Below are 23,082 nucleotides of genomic sequence, written 5' to 3' on the forward strand. Positions count from 1 at the left end.
AAGAAGGCAACACAAAACAACATTAGTTTTATAATTAATATTAGTAGGTCAGAGGCAAGAAATATAATTAAACAGAGAATCAGGAAAAAGTGGCAAAAAAGGTGGGATGAAGAAAAGAAAGGAAGATGGTTTTACAGAATCAACAAGATAGTAGGAGAAGTAAGAACAGGAAGAAGGAGCAGAAAAGAGGAAAGATTAATTACAAGATTAAGAATAGGACATACAGGACTTAATTCTACATTGTTTAAGATAAAGAAATATAATACAGGAAAATGTGATTATTGAGGAAAGGAGGAAACAATAGAACATGTAATATTGAAGTGTCAGAAATATGAACAAGAAAGAACAATTTTAAGGAGAGAATTTGTAGGTATTAAAGAAAATTTTATTTTGATAGATACTATGCAAAGAAGTTTAGGTAGCAAACATATTCAAATTATAATTAGATTTTTCAATAAAACTAAATTAATAAATAGAATTTGATTGTTGTAATAGTAAATAAGATTTAAAACCATGAAGAACCACACTCCATATCAGTTGGTGGCGGTAATGCACATCATAACGTTATTTGACAACCTCCAATAAATAATACAAGAAGAAGAAGAAGAACATTGTGAAGATGAGTGGACCAAGGTTCTGAAGAGAGTGACTCCTAAAACTATTGCTAATAATTACTGCTGAAGGTGGTTCTACAAGCTGCTGGATCATTGGGTGTACTTAGTTTTTCACTTACATCTTGTTTCCTTTTTGATTTTAAGTACGAAGAAACACTATATAATATGTCACGACTCTTCGGTCATCTCGGTTTGTATTTATGACCACCTAAGGTCCAGGTGATTGTTTAACATACATTAAAACCAGATGTTCTGTGTTGTTTATGGAACATGTAGATCATATGCTGGGAATGAATAAACTTTCAGTAAATATAGTTAGAAAAAGATAAATATCTTCATGTAAGACGTGAAAACTGACAGAATGAAGGTTTGAGTTTTTGTCAGGAGACACTGGACTGGAGGAGATAAAGGACTCATTGACCTCTTCATAAGAGATCTGAAATGCTGATGTTAACAAAGACAGAAGAAGGAGGGATGGCTGTTCCGTCTCTGGACAGCAGATGAATATGACGGTATCCTGGATGGAAGCACAAAGAGTTGGATTTGAATGAGATTTTATCCTGACTTTCTACTGAGACGTTTGCACAGAGCTTGAACTTTGCTCACCTGGCTGGATGCATGTAAACGGAAGAGTGAACTGTCCAATGAAGTCGTTCCTTGACGCCTTGTCATAGTCCTCCACCACGAAGCGGACCAGCGCCAGCTCAGGGGAGTAGACGATGAAGTTTAGAGTTTCATTCCAGACTGGGTTAAAACCTGCAGGTCAGAGGGCATCAGGCGGGTGAACAGCACTGTTTCTTATTGTTTCCAAGCGGATTTATTCCTTGACGTTTTGTACCGTTATTATTAATGTGGCTCGTCTCCTCCTTGGCCTGGTCCTGTGGGACACCATAGATCTCCACTCTGACTAGTGGGTCCACAATTGATCCCTCCTTCTGATTCACCTTCGGTAGCTGTTGTGCACTGATCACCTGTTAGCAGCACACGTGTTCACATGGAAAACTGCTCTCCTGACATTACGTGCATACAGATGTGATAGATTTGAACCTGTATTGACAAGCGAAGCGGTTTGTAGCCCGGCCGATCCTCTGGTCTCTCCGGACTGAACTGACTGCTGCCGTCTCTCATGAAGTCGGGCTTGAGGACGTAACCGCAGCAGCCGTTCTGCCTGAAGAGTCCGTCATTCAGATCCATTTCCAGACCGGCTGTCTGGAAGTTCAGAGCCACTTTGGGAGAGATAGTGTAAAATAATTGAATTAACTTTGATTTTCTTGTTTTTTTCTGTCTGGTTGCACAGTATCAGTTTCCAGACATCAGAATGTATCTATATGTCAAAGATGCAGTGGAAAGCTTAGAGCAGAGTCCAAGAGATCCATTTCTGTTTCTGTTATGTTCTGACCCTGGTTCTCTGGAGAAAATGGAGGGAGTGGCTGTGAGAGTCATCTACTCTTCAAAATGCCGTCTTAAGTGAGACGATACATTCCCAAAGATAAAATGAATAATTTAACTTCAATCAGTGTTGTTAATTTTACAGTAAATGAGTTAAATTATTCTGCTGTCTTTTATCAGTCAGTCATTTTCTACCATTTATTCCATAGTGGGTCGCGGGGGAGCTGGTGCCTATCTCCAGCAGTCTATGGGCGAGAGGCGGGGTACACCCTGGACAGGTCGCCAGTCCATCGCAGGGCAACACACAAACATCCATGCACACACACATTCATACACCTAAGGGCAACTTAGAGAGACCAATTAACCTAACAGGCATGTCTTTGGACTGTGGGAGGAAGCTGGAGTACCTGGTGAGAACCCACGCATGCACGGGGAGAACGTGCAAACTCATGCAGAAAGACCCCCGGCTGGGAATCGAACCGAGGACCTTCTTGCTGCAGGGCAACAGTGCTACCAACTGCGACACGGTGCAGCCTGTTGTCTTTTATGACCTGCGTTAATAATATCCATATGACTTACTGATTTAGAAAAGATACTATGAATGTTTGTCATCCCTGAAACAGTCAGATGTTGTTTTTAACGTTTGGGGAACCACCACATTGGATCAGAACCTGGATCTGTTGGTAAATATATTTTCTCTGCCTTTGATCACTTTTATACTTATGTGGATGAAGAGAAGAAAACTGCAACCTGAAGCAATAACAGGTGCTAACTGCTGCATCCACTGGGCTTGTTTGTGACTCCACTTTAAATGAGGCAAACTGTGGAGCAAATTCCACTGGAAATGTTTACTCAAAAGTATTTAGTTTAAACCAGCAGAAGGACACGTTTACGTCATACCTATCTGGCAACCCACATTCCACATGTCCTGTGGGTTGTAGTTGGAGGAGTCTGTCCTCAGGCCACTGGGGTAGGTCCTGCACAGCTGCCGAGCGTTGTACTGAACAAACTTTGTCCCTGCAGAGAAATACAGGAGGTGCTTTCATGCTGCCTGAACACTGAGCTCTTCCAACTTCTTTACTCAGCTAAAGTTGTAGGAAGCATAAGATTGTATTTAGTTGTTACACTCTACTAGTATGCCAAGTCAAAATAATTAAAAAGTCATTATTTTTCAAATAAATACGTATGAACATCTGTTCATCTTTATACCTGCTTCCTTAGCAAGCTTCTTCGCTTTGGATTCAGAGAACGAAGACATCTCGTAGCACTTAGCCTGAGAACGAGCATGCTCAAAGCTTTGAAAGGGGACACTCTTGCAGTAAACCACCAGGTCTGACAGCTCTCTGGACAGTTTGGACTTCTGCAAAGGAGAAGGTATAAAATATCAAAAATAACATTGGATTAAATGCTGTTAGTTATGCTTAAATGACTGGTGCCTGATTTTTGAGGGTTATAGAACTACTGGAAGCCCAGTCAGTCCTGAATGATACAATTTAAAGCCAGAAGGAAAGGTCTGATTAGGAAGTAATTCGACACAAATGCAGATCAGAGGTGGGTTGGTAAATAATTCGATTTATAATAAGTTGGGTTTTGCTGAAATGTCCAGCAGTTTATCAGCAGAGCAGTTTTAATAAACTTGGATACCTCGATGAACTCTGGGAACAGTTGACTCATTATGTACTTAGTGGCCATTTAAAGTAAAAACAGAAAATAGTCCCAGAGCAAACTGGACAATAAACATTCTCCTCAGGAGGTAAGACATGTCAGAACAACGTTCCTTTAGATGTGCTTTAGTAGTTTAAATAAACCCAAGGTAGGCTTTAGCTTCAGCTGTATGGTTTTTATTTCTGACCTCACTGGGTTACATTTTCACGCAGCTTTCTGAAGGAAAACAACATCAAGAAAAAGAGAAACAAACCAAAGAATTTAAGTTCCCCCAAAAACCTATCATAGGCAGTAGGCAACTTGGGGTTAAGTGTCTTGCTCAGGGGCACATCAACATGTGACAGGAGGAATTTGGAATCAAACCCAGACCTTTCCGACTCCCACTGAGCCACAGTCAGCCAACAACAGGATCGCTCAGAGGTGGCTCGTCTTCTCAGGTTTGTGAGATGTTGTGTGAAAGAGACTAGCAATAAATAAAATAGATTTTGTTTTATTTAGCTGTTGTGTCTGTAAGCCACCACAAGAGGGAGCTACAACTCGTCACCGATACATTTAATGCATCACGATGGTAAATAGGCTGATTTTTTTAGTATTCACAACACTGCGTTTGATTTGCATTGGAAACTGGAACTCAGATCTGAGAATTATGTCCCGTTGTAGTTAAACGTGTTCAGAAAGTCAGAAAACCAGTTTTACCAGCTAGATCTTGTGGTGCTAACTACCAGTAGCAGTACAAACTAGTTACGATTAATTTCTCTTAGATTTTATGCAGCCAATCACAGAAGACACGTGTTAAAACATTTAATTTGTACAGTATTATGTGTTCCTCAGGTTCAATGAATGCTAATAAATAGTTGACATTTGCAGCTTTTACTGTGTTTAAATGTCCGACAATCCTTGATGTATTTCTGACTGGAAAATTGGAAAATCAGACTCCAGGATTAGAGACTGATTCTACAGTAAATGATGAATAAAAACAACATTTATTCTGAAATTTAACAAAAGTCTGAGCTTGATGTTTTGGAAACCACCTTGTTTGTCGTCTGTGCTGCTGGATCTTCTGTGCAGGGACTGTCCATGTCTTCGTTGGTCATCTCGTCCTCGTCGCTGACTTCATCAGTCAACGTTTCGTCCAGGCATGTTTCCAGCCCGCCAATTTTCTTGGCCTTCAGCAAAATCTTCCCCCTCAGTTCCTGTAGTGAACAATGATGAGAATAACATGTTTCAGTTCCAGAATCCAGAGTCTAGTGAAGCTATTCCATTTTCTTGCACTTTGTTGTCTTCTAACTGAATGAAGCCATGCACCACAGTGGAATCTCTCATGGTCTCCAACTGCTTCAGTTTAGCATTGATTGTTATAAGTGCTCTAATGGATAGGAGTTTATAAGTTATGTTTACTTGTGCTTTTAGTCTTAGTGCTAAATGGACAAGATGGATACTAATGTTAATTTTTAAAATGACATATTTTGGACTAAAGTTTTCTGAGGTAGATGTCTGGGAACAAGTTTTTCTTCTTGATTGAATAACCGTAAACAACTGAAGCATTAAAACCAGAGACTGACTTTCAAACAACAAACAGACTACTGTGTAAATCATTATAATACATTCAGGCCTGACAAATCATGTGTGAGACATCTACGGCGAGGGCTCATAAAGCTAAAACCTTTGCAAATTATTAGCTCCAAACAATATAAAACCTGACTGGACAGCAGCAGATAATCCATCTACAACTCAGCACCGGAAAGGTTTGCAACAATGGACAAAAACTTTAAAGATGTCACGTGTATCTCATTACAGGCAGTACCTACAACCCAGAATATTTCACATTTTCATTGTAGTATTTCAGTCTTGCCTACTGAAATACTTTTATCTTCTACTTATCCAGGATCAGCTGGGGCACATAACAGGCCAAGCTAAGTCTGGGGGGAACCAAGATGTTCTCAGGATAGAGGGTTTAGACAGTTCATCCAGCTAGTCCAACCAGAGTCTCCTCCCAGTGTGGTGTGGCCAATAAAAACCTCCATAAGGAAGCACTCAGGAAGCTTCCTGATCAGTTCCTGACTCCTTTTAAAGCCCGGAAGCAGCAACTGGACTCTAAGCTCCCTCAAAGAGCACGGTTAGGGCTGGTCACCTTGAGCCCAGCTGCCCTACAGAGGAACCTTATTTCAATCACTTGAATCAGGGATCTCCTGAAATTGATTGGCATATTTCTTCGTCTGCAGAATACTATGAAACCATTCATAGAACCTGGGGGAAGTTCAGGGAGCAAACCAATGTTGGACAGTCATGATCTCTGGTCCTTGAGGTGGCTCCACATCAAGGACCATCATTAATCAACAGCTCAGAGAACAACAAGGATCACTGCTCTACAGCTACATTTGTAACGGGGTTTTATTTTAACATCACTATTGATGTGAAGTTTGTCAAAATTGGTTTATTTATTCTTCAAATTCATTTTATTTCATCAACAATTTATTTTTTTCCTGACTTTTATTGCTATATAAATTTTTTTATGTTACGCTTGTCAGTTGGTGGTTACCATAGCAACCAGTAACAGTCAGTTCTTCCCCTTTTTCTGTTGCTGTCTGTTACTGTGGTATGTATTAGGATCAGCTCTGTGTTTTCTTAACAAATATGATTTTTTTACATATATTTTAGATTAATTTAATTATATACATTTTTTTATATTCGATTTTGCCATATTTAATGTATAGGGGCAGAAGCTGCTGGAGCTGTTAACCACCAACTTGTTTATTTGTCTCTTGTTAGAATAAATACAGAGAACCAGAATGTGTCTGTCGTGAAGTCAACCTGCTGCATCAGAACGAACAAGATGGGTTACACATTTACAAACTTTTCTGATGCAGACAAGAAGCCTGATGTTAACTTTATTCAGAGACAGTGTCCACCTCTCTGGGCTCGGAGGCATTTGGGATGGACCATGTCTCTGTGGGAATGTGGATCGTTGTCAGACGTATCAGTATTCCAGAGGAAAAGGAGGATAGAAGCAGTTTTCAGCAGCCAGGCTCTGTGATGGTGAGGTTATATTTATATTATTATAGTATAACTTGGCAGCCTTGACGCAGAGATCTCAGGGCAACATGCTTCTTTTGAGACATTTTTTCCAGGAACATCCATGCATTTCCCAACTAGACAATGGAAAAACTACATTCCCAAGATGTTCCCAAGGCACGGCTGAGGAACAGGAGGGTACATCTGATGGACAGTACTGAACCCTGTCTCTCCTAGACATGGCTACAGGCTGAACTTCTACTGTGACTAACTCTATGTGCTCTCTTTCATACTCTAGACTTGAAAACTGGTTCAGAGTTCATCTGCTTAGCTGTCTTTCTCTCCTAGATGAAGCCGCTAAAGGAGCTACATCCATTAACATTTACTTTTCCTTCCCATAGAAAGTACTCCTGGATCAGTGCTTCTTTGTTCTCTTTGTGTCTCTGCTCTGTTCTCTCAAACCTCCAGTCGGTCGTGGCAGATGGCCGCTCACACTGAGCCTGGTTCTGGTTCTGCTGGAGGTTTCTTCCTGTTAAAAGGGAGTTTTTCCTCTCCACTGTCGCTACATGCATGCTCAGTATGAGGGATTGCTGCAAAGTCAACACCAGTGACTGTCCACTGTCTCTACATGCTCATCCAGGAGGAGTGAATGCTGCAAGTTACTGACTGGATGCAATCTGCTGGATTTCCTTAGATAGAAAAACTTTTTATCCAATTTGAATAAATAACTGAATCTGACTGAACTGTTCAATGGTTACGATTAATTGGAATGTATTTTTAATTATTTTTGCTAAGGGCCTTGAGACGACATGTGCTGTGAATTGTTGTATATAAATAAACTGAATTGATTTGAGACAAAGACTGTTGGGCACCTTAAGACGTGCTTGCAGGAAGAATGGGACCTTTCATGATTTGGTTCCCCTAATGCCAGAGATCTTTTATCTTTTAGGTGTTAAGAGAAGGAATGGGAACATTAAAACTCATAGGTTTACATTGTCTTTAATAAAATCGGATTTATTTTAAAGTAAAAGTTAAGCTCATGACCTGTGGCGAGGGAAGCAGTTGAGGGATGTGCACGTCCAGTGGGGCAGTCAGGAGCATCTCGCCCAAAATTTGGCGAAGGTGTTTGGCCATGATCATCTGCTGCTCCACACCACAGTGATTCTCAAGAGACACAATAACAGGGAGGTCAGATACCTGTCACGGGGAGATAAGACACAATGTCTTTTAGCTAAAAAATGAGCTATTACATGCATTTCTTTTTCTTTTTTGCTAAAATTCTCTGCTCAGTTAAACAAATCAGTTTTACCAGGAATGTCTCATGTAAACGTTAACCACAAGCTGAGGAGGCAGGTTTGGTCTGTATTTGGACAAGTTAGAATTGGTCCACTCAGTGCCAGAAATAATGAAATGATCGTCTGCATCAACCTTCAGCACTTTCTTCAACAGGCTCACTCCCCTGAGGATGACCATTGTGGTTTGAAGATTGTGTTGTTTTCATATTGGTTCATTGGTAAGTAGTTATGTCAAGTACTGGAACAGCCATGCAAATATATTAGAGGTTAGTGCAGGTTCATTAGTGGCATTTCCTGTGATAACCCTTAGGAAGACTGTCAGGAGAACATGTAACAGTTCTTCTGGTGACTGTTTCTTCTGTTTCAGGGTAACAAACAGATATTTCCTACACCAGGTAACTGGTGTGCAGTAAGGCTTAAAAGAAAGCGCGTTATATGTATATAATTTAATAGTATGTGGAAAATAGATGTAAAATGCAAAACAGTATAACCATAATCAGGTCCTTAACACGTAATAAGAATGAGGTAAATTGTGATGAACGCCTGTGAATCAACACCTCATACCAAGTGTCAAGCACAGTGGTGGAGGGCTGATGATTTGGGCACCTTGCCGTCACTGAGTGGACCATGAACTCCTCCGGTACCAAGATATTCTAGAGTCAAATGTGAGTCCATCTGTCCAACAGCTGAAGTTTGGTCCAAAAATGATCCACAGAACCATGATCCCAAACAAAATGCTGCAGCAAGAGTTCTGATGAAAATTAAAAAGAGAGATCATATTTCTCCTATTTTAGCTTCCCTTCATTGGCTCCCTGTTAAATCCAGAATAGAATTTAAAATTCTCCTCCTCACATATAAAGCCCTTAATGATCTAGCTCCATCATACATCAGAGATCTGATTGGTCCATATGTTCCTAACAGAGCACTTTGTTCTCAGACTGCAGGTTTACTGGTGGTTCCTAGAGTCTCTAGAAGTAGAATGGGAGGCAGATCCTTTAGTTATCAGGCTCCTCTCCTGTGGAACCAGCTCCCAGTTTTAGTCCGTGAGGCAGACACCCTGTCTACTTTTAAGGCTAGGCTTAAAACTTTCCTTTTTGATAAAGCTTATAGTTAGAGTGGCTTAGTTTATCCTGAGTTATCTCTGTAGTTATGCTGCTATAGGCTTAGACTGCTGGAGGACATACTGACCACTTTCACCCTCTCTGTTACATTCTCATACTACTCTCCAATTTTGCATTATTTGCTGTTATTTCAGCTTCTCATTTTATGTTCTCTCTCTTTTCTCTTCCTAGAAGCTACACCTGGCCTGACTCTGTGTTTAGCTGTGGCACCTTTCAAGCTTCTGCTGGCAACAACTTCATGCTCTCCTTCTACGGATGATCTACTTGGCTCTGTCTTTCAGTGTTTAAGCCTGTCTCTCCTAGATATAGCTACTGGCTGAGCTTTTACTGTAACTATCTCTATGTGCTCTCTTTCAGACTCTAGACTTGCTTTGCTGTCTTTCTCTCCTAGATGAAGCATCTATAGGAGCTATAACCATTAATGTTTCACTTAATGTTTCTTTCCTATAGAAAGTACTCCTGGATCAGTGCTCCTAAGTTCTTTTGTGTGGCAGATGACTGCTCACACTGAGCCTGGTTCCGGTTCTGCTGGAGTTTTTTTTCCTGATAGATAGAACACTGTTAAACCAATTTGAATAAAAATCTGAACTTGACAGCAGGTGTGATAGCTAGGATCACTTTGGAACATACAAAATCAAATTGAAATCTGTATGATTTGGTTGAATTAACTTTTTTTGTAAATTGCCTTGACACAATATGTGTTTTAAATTGGCATTAAATATAAAAACTGAATTTTATTAAATTGAAGTTGAATTAAACAGAGCAGCTAATCTGCAACAGAACAGTTGAGAAAGAAATGGATCAATGCACTGCAATGGCCTAGTGAAGGGCTCATATTACTCCCATTCTAAAGGTCCTTCACTGACTCCCAGTTTCTTTTCGTATTAATTTTAAAATCTTGGTACTGACTTTCAGAGCTCTACCTGGTCAGGCTCCCTCCTATATCAGGGATCTGTTGTCTCTATACTGCCTTGGGGTGGTTGAGGTCGTTGGATCAGAACCTTCTTATGGTCCTGAGGTCATCGCTTCTTCCAGGCCTTCGCGCTGCGGCTCTGCAATGATCTCCCGTTCTCAGTATGCTCCCTTGACTGTGTTGATGTTTTCAAGAGAAAACTTATGACCCACTTGTTTCTCCAAGCATTTTAACTATGTGACAGGGTTGTACAGTAAATGATTTATTTTTTGTATTTTTTGTGTACTTTCTGTAAAGTACCCTGTGACCCTCCTTGTCTGTGAAAGGTGCTATATAAATAAACTTTTACTTACTTTAATCAAAGTCCAGAACTCAACCTGATTGAAATGCTGTGGTTGGACCTTCATTCAGGCTTGCAGAAATGAATGTCTGCAAACCTGAATGAACCTCAGCATAGTTGGAAAGAAGAACAGGACATTTTTCCTACACAGTGATTTGAGACTCTGAAGAAGTCAGACAGAAACCATTGCAACAGAAGGTGGTCCTACAAGCTGATGAGTCCTGAAATTAGTCTTTCACACACTGCTGAAGTATTTTTCTTTATTTTTTGTTTCATTAGTAATTACAAGGCATATAATGTTATGTTGTTTCATCTGAGTTTGTACTTGTTTCATTATATGACCTGCTGAGGACCAGATTTTATTTATTGTGTCCTAACATAAATAATCTAAGTTAAAGATGGTCTACTCAGCTCTTCCATGTTCTACTTACCTGGAAGGCGTACTCTTTGAGTGTTGAAATGATGTCTTTGAAGAGGATTTTTGAAGTTAGAGTGTGGCCGTGATACACGACAGGTTCGCCGTCACTGCCGTCCCAGCAGTCCACCTCCACACAGCGACAGCCTCTCTTCAGGGCCCTACAGGTTCAGAGACTTTATTACCAACTCTGTCTTCATTCCGTTTGATTAAGGACTTAAGATACATGTTGATTTCCAAGCTGTCACCAGGACAATCAGATATTTTCCTTTGTACATAGATAAATGAATTTGATGACTTTTTACAGCCTACAGTAGCATCACAATCTCTGGTGAGTTCTGGTGAGTTCATGCAATCCTCACTGGATGTATGCCTCCAAGCTGCTTTGACCTCTCAGCTGGTCCTCGAGGAGGTAGGTGTTGTGTGAGGAGGAGATGAAGTAATGGCTGAGCGGTTGGCTCATATCCTGGTGAAGTTCCAGGAGCTCAGGTTTAAATATGGAGCCCTCCTGGGAACACAGGTACATCTCGAAGCCTTCCAGGGACATGGAGCTTTGATTCATGGCTGCACAGAGGTGGAGATACACATCCAGTTTACACAGCAATAATATCCATAAAATATTAACTGTCTTACAGGTTGCTTCACAGGACAAGAAAGATGAGTTTGGTTAGATGGAGAGCCAGTATGAGCAGCAGGCGAGGCACTGAGCTGTCCTGCATGTTTCTGTAGATGGCTCCTTGGTTCTCATCCTGTCTTTGGTTTGCTAGATAGGCCATTTGCATTTCCACTGTGAGTGAACCGCACCAGGGTTCACTTGGAAGTGAAGCAGGAGTCATGTCTTCAGACAGACCAGATTTCTGATGAGTTTTCAAACCTGCCCAAACAAATTGGACTGTCAAACAAAGTGGACCAAACAGTTCTGGGATGATATCTGGCTGTGATTCTGGAAGATGTTAGCAGATAATTATCTGGTCTAATTTTCTGTTCCGTTTTCTTCCAATTCCTGGGGGGTAAACTAGACATGCTTTCTCCCGAAAACTCTTCTGGCTCCTGCTGGAGGATCCCAAGGAATTTACAGAACAGACGACCCCATTAAGTGAGTTTTGGGTTTAGATTTGCCCAGAAAACCTCCAAGAGGATACATCGAAAGAGATGCTGCAACCACCTCAGCTCCCATCTTTTGAAGCAAATTCACTACAAGCTCATATCAAAATGACAAAGCCACTCACCCTGTATCTTGTCATTTCACTTGGAAAACTCATTTTTAACTGCTTAGATCCAGGATCTTGTTCTGACAACATGATCCATACCTTGTGGCTACAGGTGGGGGTTGGAAACTGGATGGACCAGGAAATCCAGGGCTTTGTCTTTCAGCTCCATTCCCTCTTCACCACAGCAGACCACAATGATGCCTTCATTGCAGCAGACCGACCTCAGAACCATCGATCCGTCTCCCAATCCATCCCGTCTTCACTTACTAATAAGACACTGAGGTGCCAAGGCGGAAGGTTTTCCCTCGAGAAAAAAACAAACCCAGTCCATTTGTCTGATAATTAGGGCAATTTGAAGACTGAAGATTTGAAAATTTATAAAAATCCCAAAGTGGAGTAAATGTTACTTCTTGTCTGAGTGCAGCATTTGAATGGAAGATGATGAAATCTTCCTCTCCATGAATCCAGTCAGTCAATCTTTTGTGCTCCAGAAACCTTATCTTTGCCATGTCTGTTGTTTAAACAGATGTTAAATGCTGCATTCAATGCCTGTTTGTATCTGAGCATGCACAAAACCTGATGTAGGAAACCAGTGTGACCTCTGGAATAATGTTACCAGGTACATCTGGTTTTCTGAAGTTTGGGGCAATGTCCAACCAAACATTTTCTTCTCATTATATTTACAATAAATCAGTTTACTGGTAAAACTGCACATGTTCCTGTTACTGCATAAAAATGTGTGGGTAGATGGGGATGTTCAAGCAGAAGCTGTAATCAACATCATGTACCATGCATGTACCTGTCTCAGAAGGTTCGTAACACTGGATCAGCTCCAGGGCATGCTGAGAACTCTGGTCTCCTTCACCCTGCTCCAGCCTCAAAAAGTTTTCCAGCTCTTCCAACGTTAACTTCTCTCCATCTCCAGAGTAGTCCTGGAACACCTTCCACACCTCGTCTCTCTGAGTCAGCATCTTATAGAAGTGGATAAACTGCTCGATTTCTAGGGAACCACTTTTCCACTTGTCAGCCATCTGGAAATAAAGGAACTGGTTTGTACGAGATGCATTTACAACAACAGAAATCTTGACCCACCAGTAATTTCTTTATGTTTTCCTTCCAAGCAGCCAGACCTTTGTCTAATCCTCTGAAGTGCTCTCTCTAAGTGGTTTTGATTATTGATTCTTCTGAACCTCTTTCAGTTTTACTGTGGGCCAGGTCCAGCCTTCCAGTCAAGTACCTGACCGTTTTCCAATAAATGTTTTGTTTGTTAAGGCGTTTAACTCTGAAACTTAAATCATTAAGACATTAGGAAGACTAAATGTTTCGTAGGGCAGAGCAGTAGAAATGTAACATACCTGGGAAGAACGTCCTGAGCTCAGATCCTGGACGAGCCCCCAAAAATGCGTTGGTCCTGAAGTTGAACTTGACTTTCTTGGGATTTAAGAAATAAACTCAAAGGATGAACCAGGACCTTGCTGACATACAGTAAATAACCAACTTTCAATTACATTTTTAGCCACTTTTTTTTGACAAATCCATGAAAAATCCAAATATAACAGTTTGACAGACATTGTGATCTGTGATGAGAGCAGGAAGCAGGTGAAGGAGATGATTGGCTGTAAACCTGCCATACTGATGGATGGTCGTGTGTCAAGTCTTTGTTTCTGTCTTCTTAATGACCAGATATGGATACTGTTAATCTCGATCATTTTTAAAATAGGACACTATGTCTTCTGTCCTCCAACTTTGCAGTTTTTTGTCGCTCACAGTTTTGGCTCAGACCCAAACACAGACAGGAAGACACCAGATTTATGGTGAAAATGTGAAACAGAAAGCACATTTACAAAAAGCCAGGAAATGCCGGCACTGGGTGGTTACTGGGAAACTCCAGGATAAATGAACAATCACAAAACAGAACAAGTAAACTGACAAATCCTGAGTCCCATAGGTCATGGCAGTTATTTTAATTTCTTTTAGGAAATTGTGAGCTAGGTGCATAAAATAACTGAAACATAATTTTAAAAAAAGCTGTGTTTTGGTTTACGGAAGCGGCCAGAATCAGATGCTCACCTGATTTGGTAATTTGTGGTTTTCTTTCTCTGTTGTTTAGGCTCATATTTCTCTTTTTCTGGTTCTGTAGGTAATGTTTTCATTGAGGATCACGTGTTATAGGGGCTCATCTAAATATATTAAAGTTCCTCAGACCTGTGAATTATTCTGCATTTTTGATCCTTTAATTGTTCTTAAATCAGAGTTAGGTGGCTCAGCTCAGGTACTGTACCGAAAGAGCAGACACAACCCAAAGAAAAACTTTGAGAGATATTCAGAAAACCTTGTGCTATTCCACTTATTTCATAAAATATCACAATTAACATTAAATGCTTAAAAATAAAATAGAAACAAAAAGAAGTGGATCAAGTCTATCATACTGGGTCATCTGTACAAAAACAGCCTTGGGACAAAGCCCTTAAGTCTGGAAGCACTGCAGCATTCGACATGTGCAAGAAAGCTTTAGAGGAGCTTAAAACCAAAGACATTGTGAATTCATTATCTCCAGTTACCTTCTCAGATCAGACCCCTACCGTAAACAGATGCAGAGCGTGATCTTCGTTCATCTCCACGTTCATCATCTTCAGCAGCTTCTTTACTTCTTTGAAATTCATCTTCCCGTCCTTGTTTTTATCAGCCTTCTGAAACCAGTCTTGCACCCATCTGAGAAGATGCTGAGGAAAACCCCACCTCAGTAAAGTTGTGGATTCAAACACTCACATTTACAAAATGTCATTTCATTTTTTTACTCAGAGCTTTGGAAATAGTAAAGGAAAACTAGACTAGACCCAAAAGCAGATTAAGCACTGGAGTCAGGGATACTGGTCCTGCCTCTCCTGCTCGTCCATGGTTTGGGCTTTGTGAATCAGTTTCCGGACTCCTTGGATCCAAGCTTGGGCCTCCTCTGGAGAGTCGGCCACAAGGTCCACATTTCCTTGGCGCCCGTGAAAGACCAAGGTGAAGCAGAGCTCAGCAGGAAACTCCTCAGCGATGCTCAGCATGACTTCAGACTGATGGCCCTCACGCACTACCTCCACGTCCATCACTGAGACTGAGACACCAGCATAGGATCATTACAGACACAAGTCATCATGCTGAATTTTGATGCCTCAATGCATTCTGTTAGTTTCTCTCATGAATAAAACCAGTATCACAGTTATCTCCTTTCCCTTTGTCTTGTTTATCCTGGTTGATCCTTCTTCAACCGTTGCACAATAAAACCATCAACATCCTCATTAAATAGGTCTTTGCCTTCTGCTATTACATCTGAGTTCATTTGTACCATCAGAGCAATTAAAGGAGAGTTTAAGGTACACTGTGGCTATTTGACTTGCCCAAGCTGACAAAACTGTTTCCATTCATTTATACTGGGACTTTAAAATGTGGAAGCCATGAGGAGGAGATATGCTGAATATCCCCAAATGGTGGGGATCAGTTTACACCAGTCCTTAAAGTGCCATGCACACATCTTCATTGAACTCTCTTCTTTTTTATACGTTCCTTCCAAGAAGTCGGACATTCTTGTAATCTTTTAAATAGGAGTTGATCAGTAGTTCTCTGTGTTTTCTATAAGGTTTCATTCATATGTTGCCTGCTGTTGGGACCCCAGCCATGAAGTGAAACATGGATAAACATGGACTCTGAACTGTACACAAAGGTCTGTATGAACCTCTGCACCTTTCAACATCTCACTAACCTGTTCCCAACACAACCCAGGAAGAGGAGGAGTCAGAGCTGGAATCTTTGACCCAAAAATACGTTCCCTCTCCGCTCGGTCTCATTCCAGCTGTGGACATCGCCTAATGGAGGGACCAGACCATGCGTCAGCTGAAGGCCTTGAAACCCGCAGGTGAGTATGGCTTCTACTTTGAAGCATCCTTGGATCCAAAAGTGACTACGATCATGCCGATCGTATGAACAAAGTTAGGTAATGATTTGCTGTTCGAGTACCCGGCATTCATTCATAAAAAGGGAATAATAAGACAAGCATGGCTTGACTTTCCTTTTGAGGCCTCCAGAAGCAGCCCTAATTCAAGCAGATTTTCCACCATGGCATGGAGAAGAAAGCATCAGGACCACAGCATCGCACGCCTCCCTGCGTACATGTCCAGGCAGCGAGAGCAACCCCGCCGCTCCACGGCCACTGAAGGTGCCGAACGTGCCTTTCTTGTATGGTTCAGTCCATACGTGGATGACCGGACAGCTTCATTTCCCTAAACTCGGTGCTCAGAAACTTTTTCGTAATCATGGTTCACATAAGCGGTGATGTTTGGGCAGAGAAGATTAGTTTAGAATGAAATAATCGAAATGATGTTTGTTTCATGACGTTTGGTTTTTGTTTGTGTTGAGAAAACTCAGCTAAGTGCTAGCAGACTAGCTGCTCAACTAATGATGTATCCTGTGTTCTGCTTTTAAAGTTAAGATAAACTTTATTTAAAAGGTGGTTTTTAAACACAGATCAGCCATAATGCGCCATCGACGCTGATGCATTTTAATCCTTTTATTAATGGTATTTTAAAGATATAGTTTCAACTTTAAGGAGCTAAAGGCTTCCCTTTTTGTTAGCTGAAACCACTAACGGCTAAGGCTAAACACATGACTCGTCGCGATCTTGTGAATCCATTAAGAATCATTTATCCAGAAAGGCTGTTAGTTTCCGATCTAGGAAAATAATATTTCCTCAATATTATTTTACTAAATGTGATAGCTAATTAAACACCATTAAGACTCATTTATCCAGGAAGGTTTTTGGTTTTGTTCAAAGTAATGTGTCCCTAAATATTACTTTATTTAATAAAGGCAGCTAATTAAACACCATTGAGAATTAGTCATCTAGAATGTTGGTTTTATTCATAAAATCATTCTTTCAAATATTATTTTATTAAAATAATGTTTTATCTGATCTTGCATTGTGAATGGTGGTTTGAATGTATACCAATTATTGCCCAAATTAGTTCTAAGACTAACTTAACTTCATTTCCAAATTCTTCAAGATAATCCTTGGTTCTATACAACATTAAATGGTAATGTTGCATCACTTTATTGATCATGGTTTTTAACCATCTTTGTTTCTCTTGTTCATATTGTACATAGTTGGTCTTCCTTATTCTTTCATTTTGCTTGGTAGTTTAGTTGGATTGTTTTAGCATAGTAAAGATTTTGTTGATTGAAATATGTTTGACTTGAGTTGACTTATTTTTTAAAATAAATTCTTGTATTTGAAGAAATTGTATGAATTTATTCCATGTGTGTGCAAAGTTTTTGCTGTTCAGTAATGTCAAAGCTTGGCTTACTCCTTTTACTATTGCCCTAATACCACTCTAACAGACCGAAATATTGTTCAATAAAATATTAATATTACACATTAAATAATATAATCATTATTACAAAACCTGCTCTCTAAAGAGATGTTTTCAGTTCGGCAATAAAATCTGACTACCTGACATGTCTCCTCTGACATGGAGGAAGGACAAAAATGTCTCCTGGCTAGCAGGTGGACATTATCTTAGAATGATGATGCATCTGTAAGAAAGTACATAAATAAACACCAAACAAAACCATGTCCCGTGACTGCTTTCTTAATTTCCTTTAGGGAAATTCTGATAATGGACATAATATCGATGAAAAAGCAGCCAAAGTCTGTAAGTAAGGTTTTGGTTTATAGAAGTCACTGAAATCTGATGACCAACTGCTTGGGTGATTTGTAGCTTTCTTCCTGTTTTATTTGGGTTGCCAGCTCGCTGTCTCTGGTTCTGGTTTTCATCGAACTTGTATTTTGCCATAATTAATGTTTGGGCTTTTTGTATTTTTGAGAGTGTGACATGTTTGGGGGCTCGTCTGGGATCGGAGCCTCTCTCCCAGTGTGTTACCATTTCTTTAACCTGTAAACCATTTAGTTATTTATAGGCCAGGATTTAGAGGTTTAACACTTTAAAAAATATTTCTCTCAAATTGGTCAGGCACCAAAATGGAAGAGTGGACAAAACCCAAAGAAAAACTTAAAAAATATTCAAAAAACCACGAAAGCAATTCCTTTAAACCACCTTGAAAGGTTACAAGAAAGTCTGGCTTGGAAGAAAACGTACTGAAATTTGGTAAATTTTAGACATATAGGGTTCTTGAAAAGATAGAGATGACCATAATAATTATTTCACAAAATGAGATGTGTTATTGCACACCTTAAACTTCTGGTCTGGTTCTGTTCTGGACAATATGTTTTTTGTTTTACTTCTGCAATCCCTTCTGGACTCTGCTAAAGGTTCCTCTGCCATTTCCAGATGGTTCAAAATGCTGCCAAATATTCTGTAATTTCTCTATCATCCGACAGATCATATAGCTAAATTATTCGGTGTGTTTCTGCACTCACAGGTAGAGTGGCCCTTCCCTGCCCATCTGGATTTGTACCAGATTGTCAGGCCATCCTCCAGAAGGCGAAAATGCCGCTGCCTCTTCCAGGAGCGGGACTTGACCTTCCTCAGGGTCGACCCCGCCATCATCAGCTTGACGTGTGGGTCATCCTGGACACCTGAGGGAAATTACAGACATAATTAGGAAAAATACTACACCGGTGGTTCTCAGTCTTTAGGATCTTTAAGCTCCATTTGGTGGTACTCAGAGAAATGCTGGTATTAATTACAAGGCACAGTGGCTCTCGAAAGTGGACAAACCGCTGTTAAAATACCGTGTTTTTGTGATGTAAAAAAGGAGCATAATCAATAGCTTCCATGCTTTTCAAGATTTAATGTGAGATATCCTACTTTACTGTAAAACAAACTAATCCGCTAGCAGAGAGGTTACAAAGGATTGAAATGATCAGCCAAGTTGAGTTCCTTATGTGACAAAGGTCTCCTGTTTTCTCAGTATGGTTGTGAGACAGAGGTCATTTCTTCCAGAGAAAACACCCAGGCCTGGTTAAAACCTTCTAAAACCTTGTCCGAGAATGAATTATGGTCTGATGAAACCAAAGTTTAACTTTTGGACCAATATTCCCAAAGCTTGGCACAAAAACAACACCAAACATTATTAAAACATACCCACAACAAAGCACGGTGGCAGCAGTATCATGATCAGGGGTTACTTTTCTTCAGATGTAATTAGGGTTTTTTCTCGAGGTCGATAAAATTACAATGACCTCAACATGCCAGTTAGTGTTGACCCAGAGCTTCAGGTGTGTAAGATGAAGAGTGATTTTGTTTTTCAGACTCAGAGTCAAAACCTCATCCAAACCAGCAGAAGTGGTTGCAGGCAAAGTAATTAACAAATATTTGAAAACTTAAACAATACTGAAATAAATTTTATTGTGATTTTTTTAATGTGCAAAATGTGCCAAGTATTAAATAAAATAATAGAATAGAGACTTGAAGAAAATGGATGTGTAATTGATTGTAGATAAAAATGAAAATAAGGTTTTGCATGTTTGCCTTGTTAGAAAATACAAAATACATACAGTTAGTTAATTTTCTTGGCCTGTAATTTTTTTTCATCTATTCTTGAAAACATTTGGATCACTCTCTTTGGAAACATTTTCTGCATTTAGCAAAGTTCAGTAAATCAGTTAAAAACATTTGGGCAAACCAAAGTCTGCTTTTGAGTAAAAGTCAGTGAATATAAGCGGTTCCTCTTCACTATCAAATTAAAAAGAAAGAACAAAGTTTGGTTATTAAAAGTAAAATCAGTCCAGGGGTCATTTCTCTTTGGGCATCCCAGCTATAACCAATCATGTGGTGCTGAAGGATAAGAATGTTTTTTCTTCTCTTTTTTGTCTTTATAACATAAGGAACAGAAAACATCTAAGTCCTCGTGTGCTGCTGCTTTATGGTGGTACTGGTTATAAGAACCACTGTACTGCACCTTTGGGTCAGAATATAGGATTGACTCAGTGTTCATCAGACAATAAATTCTTCATCAACCTGTGAGATCATCTTCAGTCTGAGGGTCAGCATGTACTCACATGAACCTTCAAGCTCCATCTTTATCTTTAGAACATGAACCGTGGAAATATTCTCCTGGTAAAGAAACAGATGTTAGAAGATTCCTCACATTCAATCAGACACTTCACAGATATCTGTACGTATTCTTGGTCAAAGGTTTTCCAAGCTTTCTAAATATTTTCTGTGGACTTTGGCAACTTTTTCACTTATTTTCAATCTAGTAAACAGATTTTCTTTGGCCTTAATGTGGTTCACACAGGGTGGTGCCAACTCTCACCAGCCAGCGGGTCTGCTGGTCCAAATGAATCCTCACTTCCAAGCAGTGTCCCTGGTGATGCAGGAATTTCTGGGCACCGTGTGAAGAAACCAGCAACTTCTCTACGCAGTGGGATGGTAACGCAGGCTTCTTATTCTTTGGATCTTTGTTCCCTACACTGGACCAACTGTGTAGATGGGAAACAGCGTACAGAACGCTGTATTGCGAGCGAGCAGCATGGGTGTGTTGGGCAGCAGCTAAATCTTTGATTAGCTGGAAGCAGAGAGGCCAGCTCTGCCTTGAGTGCTGATGAGGAGAAATCAGCAGTGTTTAACCGGGCTGGATGGGAACCAGTAGAACACATACGGACCTTACGACTTCCCTGTGATTTAAAGACTGTAATGCATCCTTTTTAAATGGATCCAGATATTGTGATTGTATAAGAAAAAGTGTTTGCACCCATACAGATTGCTTCTGTTTTTGCATTTGCTCAAACTGAAATGTTTCAGATTATCAAACAGATTTTAATTTCAGACCAAGATAAACAAATACAAAAAGCAAGTTTCTACATGCTATCCCCACCAACCAGGCTCTTTGTGAAAAAAGTAATTGCACCCTTAACCTGAAAATCTGTTGTTGCCATCAACTGTGTGTGATAACTGGTAATTAGTCTTCAACGTCACTGTGGAGAAATTATGACCCACTCTGCTTTGCAGAATTGGTTTCATTAAGCGTCATTGTAGTGTTTCCAGCATGAACGGCCTGTCATCCAACTGCATCTGAATCAGATTTAAGGCATGACTTTGACTAGGGCACTACAAACCTTTCACTTTACTTTCTCAGCGGCTTTCAGAGGTGGACTTCCTGATGTGCTTTGGATCATTGTCCTGCTGCAGAATCCAACGACCTCGTGCTTAAAGTCACAAACTGATGGTCATTCTCCTTTGGGGGTTTCCTGCCGGAGAGCATGATTCATGGTTTCATTAATTACAGCAAGCTGTCCAGCTCCTGAAGCACCACCACAGCCCCAGACCATCACACCACCACCACCATGCTTGACTGTAGATGCTGTTAGTTTGACACGAGATGTAACAGGACATACACCTTTGTAAAAGGTTCACTTTGTCTTGTTAGTCCACAGAATATTTTCCCAGAACTCTTAAGGATCATCAAGATGTTTTTTGGCACATGTGAGACGGGCCTTTGTGTCCTTTTGGGTCAGCAGTGGTTCTGCCATAGGAACTCTCCCCCGCAGGCCATTTTTGCTTAGAATATCTTTCTTATTGATGAATCATGACCACTGATCTTAACTGAGGCATTCAGGCCTGCAGAGTTCTTGATGTTGTTCTGGTAAAAACAACCGAATCGTAGATGTGATAAGCATTATTTGTGCTGGTCACCTTTGGTTGCCATGAGACTTGGTAGTAAAGAACTGATTTCTACCTGCTGAAATCAGCATATTATCCTTCAACTTAGGTTACATCAAATCTAAAACTAAACTATCTGCACTTTATGCCCTAATCTGAGTCTCATTAGACGCTGAAAACTGCCACAGAAGACGAACCATCTGAGAACCTGCAGCTCAAGCCTGAAAGCTGATCGTCTCCTTGGATCTCTGCAGTCAGCTGATAACTGGGAATCAAACTGACCCGCAAAGGAAAAGCTTTCTCAGGCTGACGTAGCTGTGTCCCAGTGTAATAACTATCCTTTCCTTTCATTGTCCTCTGCTGATTTTATGTCCAAGCTTCTGCTTCCTTTGGCAAACTGTACAGGTTCTCACCACTTTGTGACTAAGATCATGACAGGAATCCATTTTCAGAAGATTTACAGTTTATTATCCCTCCCAGAAGACGTGTGTGTGAAAGCAATGCATACTTTCCACAGAGCATTGTGTTGGAAGCATCACTTTTCTTTCCATCCAGCTTTTCCAGCAGTCCTCCTGTGTCCGACTCCGCATCCAAACTTCTGGGCTGCTGTTTGGCCCTGTTGTGTTGTTTTATTTTGCAGCAGTGAGTCACATACTTCATGAGGGAGTTCACTGATCACACAAACACAAACGCATGACTCAGTCGGGACATCTGACGGGATGAAAGTGGAGAATATGTCACGATGATCAGCAGCATCTAATGGTTTTTCTGCTGTGCAGGATCCCAGTTCTGTTCATATGCACCTCAGGAATGCTGCACAGCCCCCCCACTCAGGGCCGAGACATTGATCCTGGATTTCTTTCATACATGTGTCTATGTGAAGAATGCAACTCAGTGGACCCCTCTAAAACTTTGTTTGCAGAGTCAGTGGGATTTGCACAGTAAATTAGAACCAGAAGCAGAACTATGAGGCATCAGCTCTTCATGTCTATGCATCTGCAGCTCAAGAAAAAAAGAATGACTCAGGAAAACTACAATTTGATGCTTACCAGAGTAATGTGGTCTTCAAAGGCGGTGGTCTTCAGGACAGAGAGGGTCCAGGGGATTAAATTGCCTCTGTGGATCCAGGAGAGTCCTGGGACTGGCTGCAGAGCTCTGAGCCTTTAAAGAACTGGGAGTGTTTGAAAGGAAGTCTATCCTAGTGTGACTCCTCCCTTCCCTTTCCTTCAGCGCTGGTGGTGCTGGGTCTGAGAAACCTGATTCCCTATAGGCTCCTCTGTACTTCACTCCCACCAGCCTTCCTCATCCCTCTCTCTCTTCTCCACCAGCCTCCCTTCCTGTCCTGCCACTCCCTCACTCTGATGTCCGCAGATCCTTCGCTGCATCACGTCTTCAGCCCAAGCTGTTTCTGCTCCCCTCATGTCCTCTGGGGTTGCTCTGCAGGACTCAGTGGCTCTCAGCTTCTTGTATCAGCTCTGATTATTGGGAACACAGGCGTCATTATT

General features: G+C 40.7%; 1 protein-coding gene and 1 long non-coding RNA gene across 4 annotated transcripts; one reads left to right on the plus strand and one right to left on the minus strand.

The window, feature by feature from the left end:
- Positions 1-485: 485 nt before the first annotated feature.
- plcd4b (phospholipase C, delta 4b) lies at positions 486-22,796 on the minus strand. 3 transcript variants are annotated; one of them, XM_047371579.1, is made up of 18 exons: positions 22,627-22,796; positions 21,034-21,165; positions 20,232-20,516; positions 19,975-20,029; positions 18,391-18,549; positions 14,847-15,075; positions 14,558-14,687; positions 12,775-13,006; positions 11,127-11,328; positions 10,781-10,925; positions 7,725-7,877; positions 4,700-4,861; positions 3,213-3,363; positions 2,904-3,020; positions 1,662-1,840; positions 1,453-1,585; positions 1,221-1,370; positions 486-1,131 (listed from the first exon to the last, which is right to left on the minus strand). In XM_047371579.1, the coding sequence occupies exons 4-18, from the start codon at positions 19,991-19,993 to the stop codon at positions 1,040-1,042; spliced, it is 2,253 nt and encodes a 750-aa protein (XP_047227535.1). In that variant the 5' UTR covers positions 19,994-20,029; positions 20,232-20,516; positions 21,034-21,165; positions 22,627-22,796; the 3' UTR covers positions 486-1,039. The 3 variants fall into 3 exon arrangements, with proteins under 3 accessions (XP_047227535.1, XP_047227534.1, XP_047227536.1); XM_047371578.1 differs by lacking the exon at positions 20,232-20,516 and having other exon boundaries at positions 22,627-22,795; XM_047371580.1 differs by lacking the exons at positions 20,232-20,516; positions 21,034-21,165 and having other exon boundaries at positions 22,627-22,795.
- LOC124871945 lies at positions 6,656-10,367 on the plus strand. Its single transcript, XR_007039167.1, has 2 exons — positions 6,656-6,704; positions 10,012-10,367. It is a non-coding gene; the product is annotated as an uncharacterized LOC124871945 (long non-coding RNA).
- Positions 22,797-23,082: the final 286 nt, after the last annotated feature.

Source organism: Girardinichthys multiradiatus, chromosome 7, assembly GCF_021462225.1.
Source record: "Girardinichthys multiradiatus isolate DD_20200921_A chromosome 7, DD_fGirMul_XY1, whole genome shotgun sequence".
Lineage (NCBI taxonomy): Eukaryota > Metazoa > Chordata > Actinopteri > Cyprinodontiformes > Goodeidae > Girardinichthys > Girardinichthys multiradiatus.

Coding starts and splice junctions, on each gene's coding strand:
- plcd4b (XM_047371579.1), bottom strand. Junction 4,862..7,724: donor AACTGCTTCCCTCGCCACAG/GTCATGAGCTTA, acceptor TGTTCACTACAG/GAACTGAGGGGGAAGATTTT. Junction 1,841..2,903: donor GAATGTGGGTTGCCAGATAG/GTATGACGTAAA, acceptor TCTCTCCCAAAG/TGGCTCTGAACTTCCAGACA.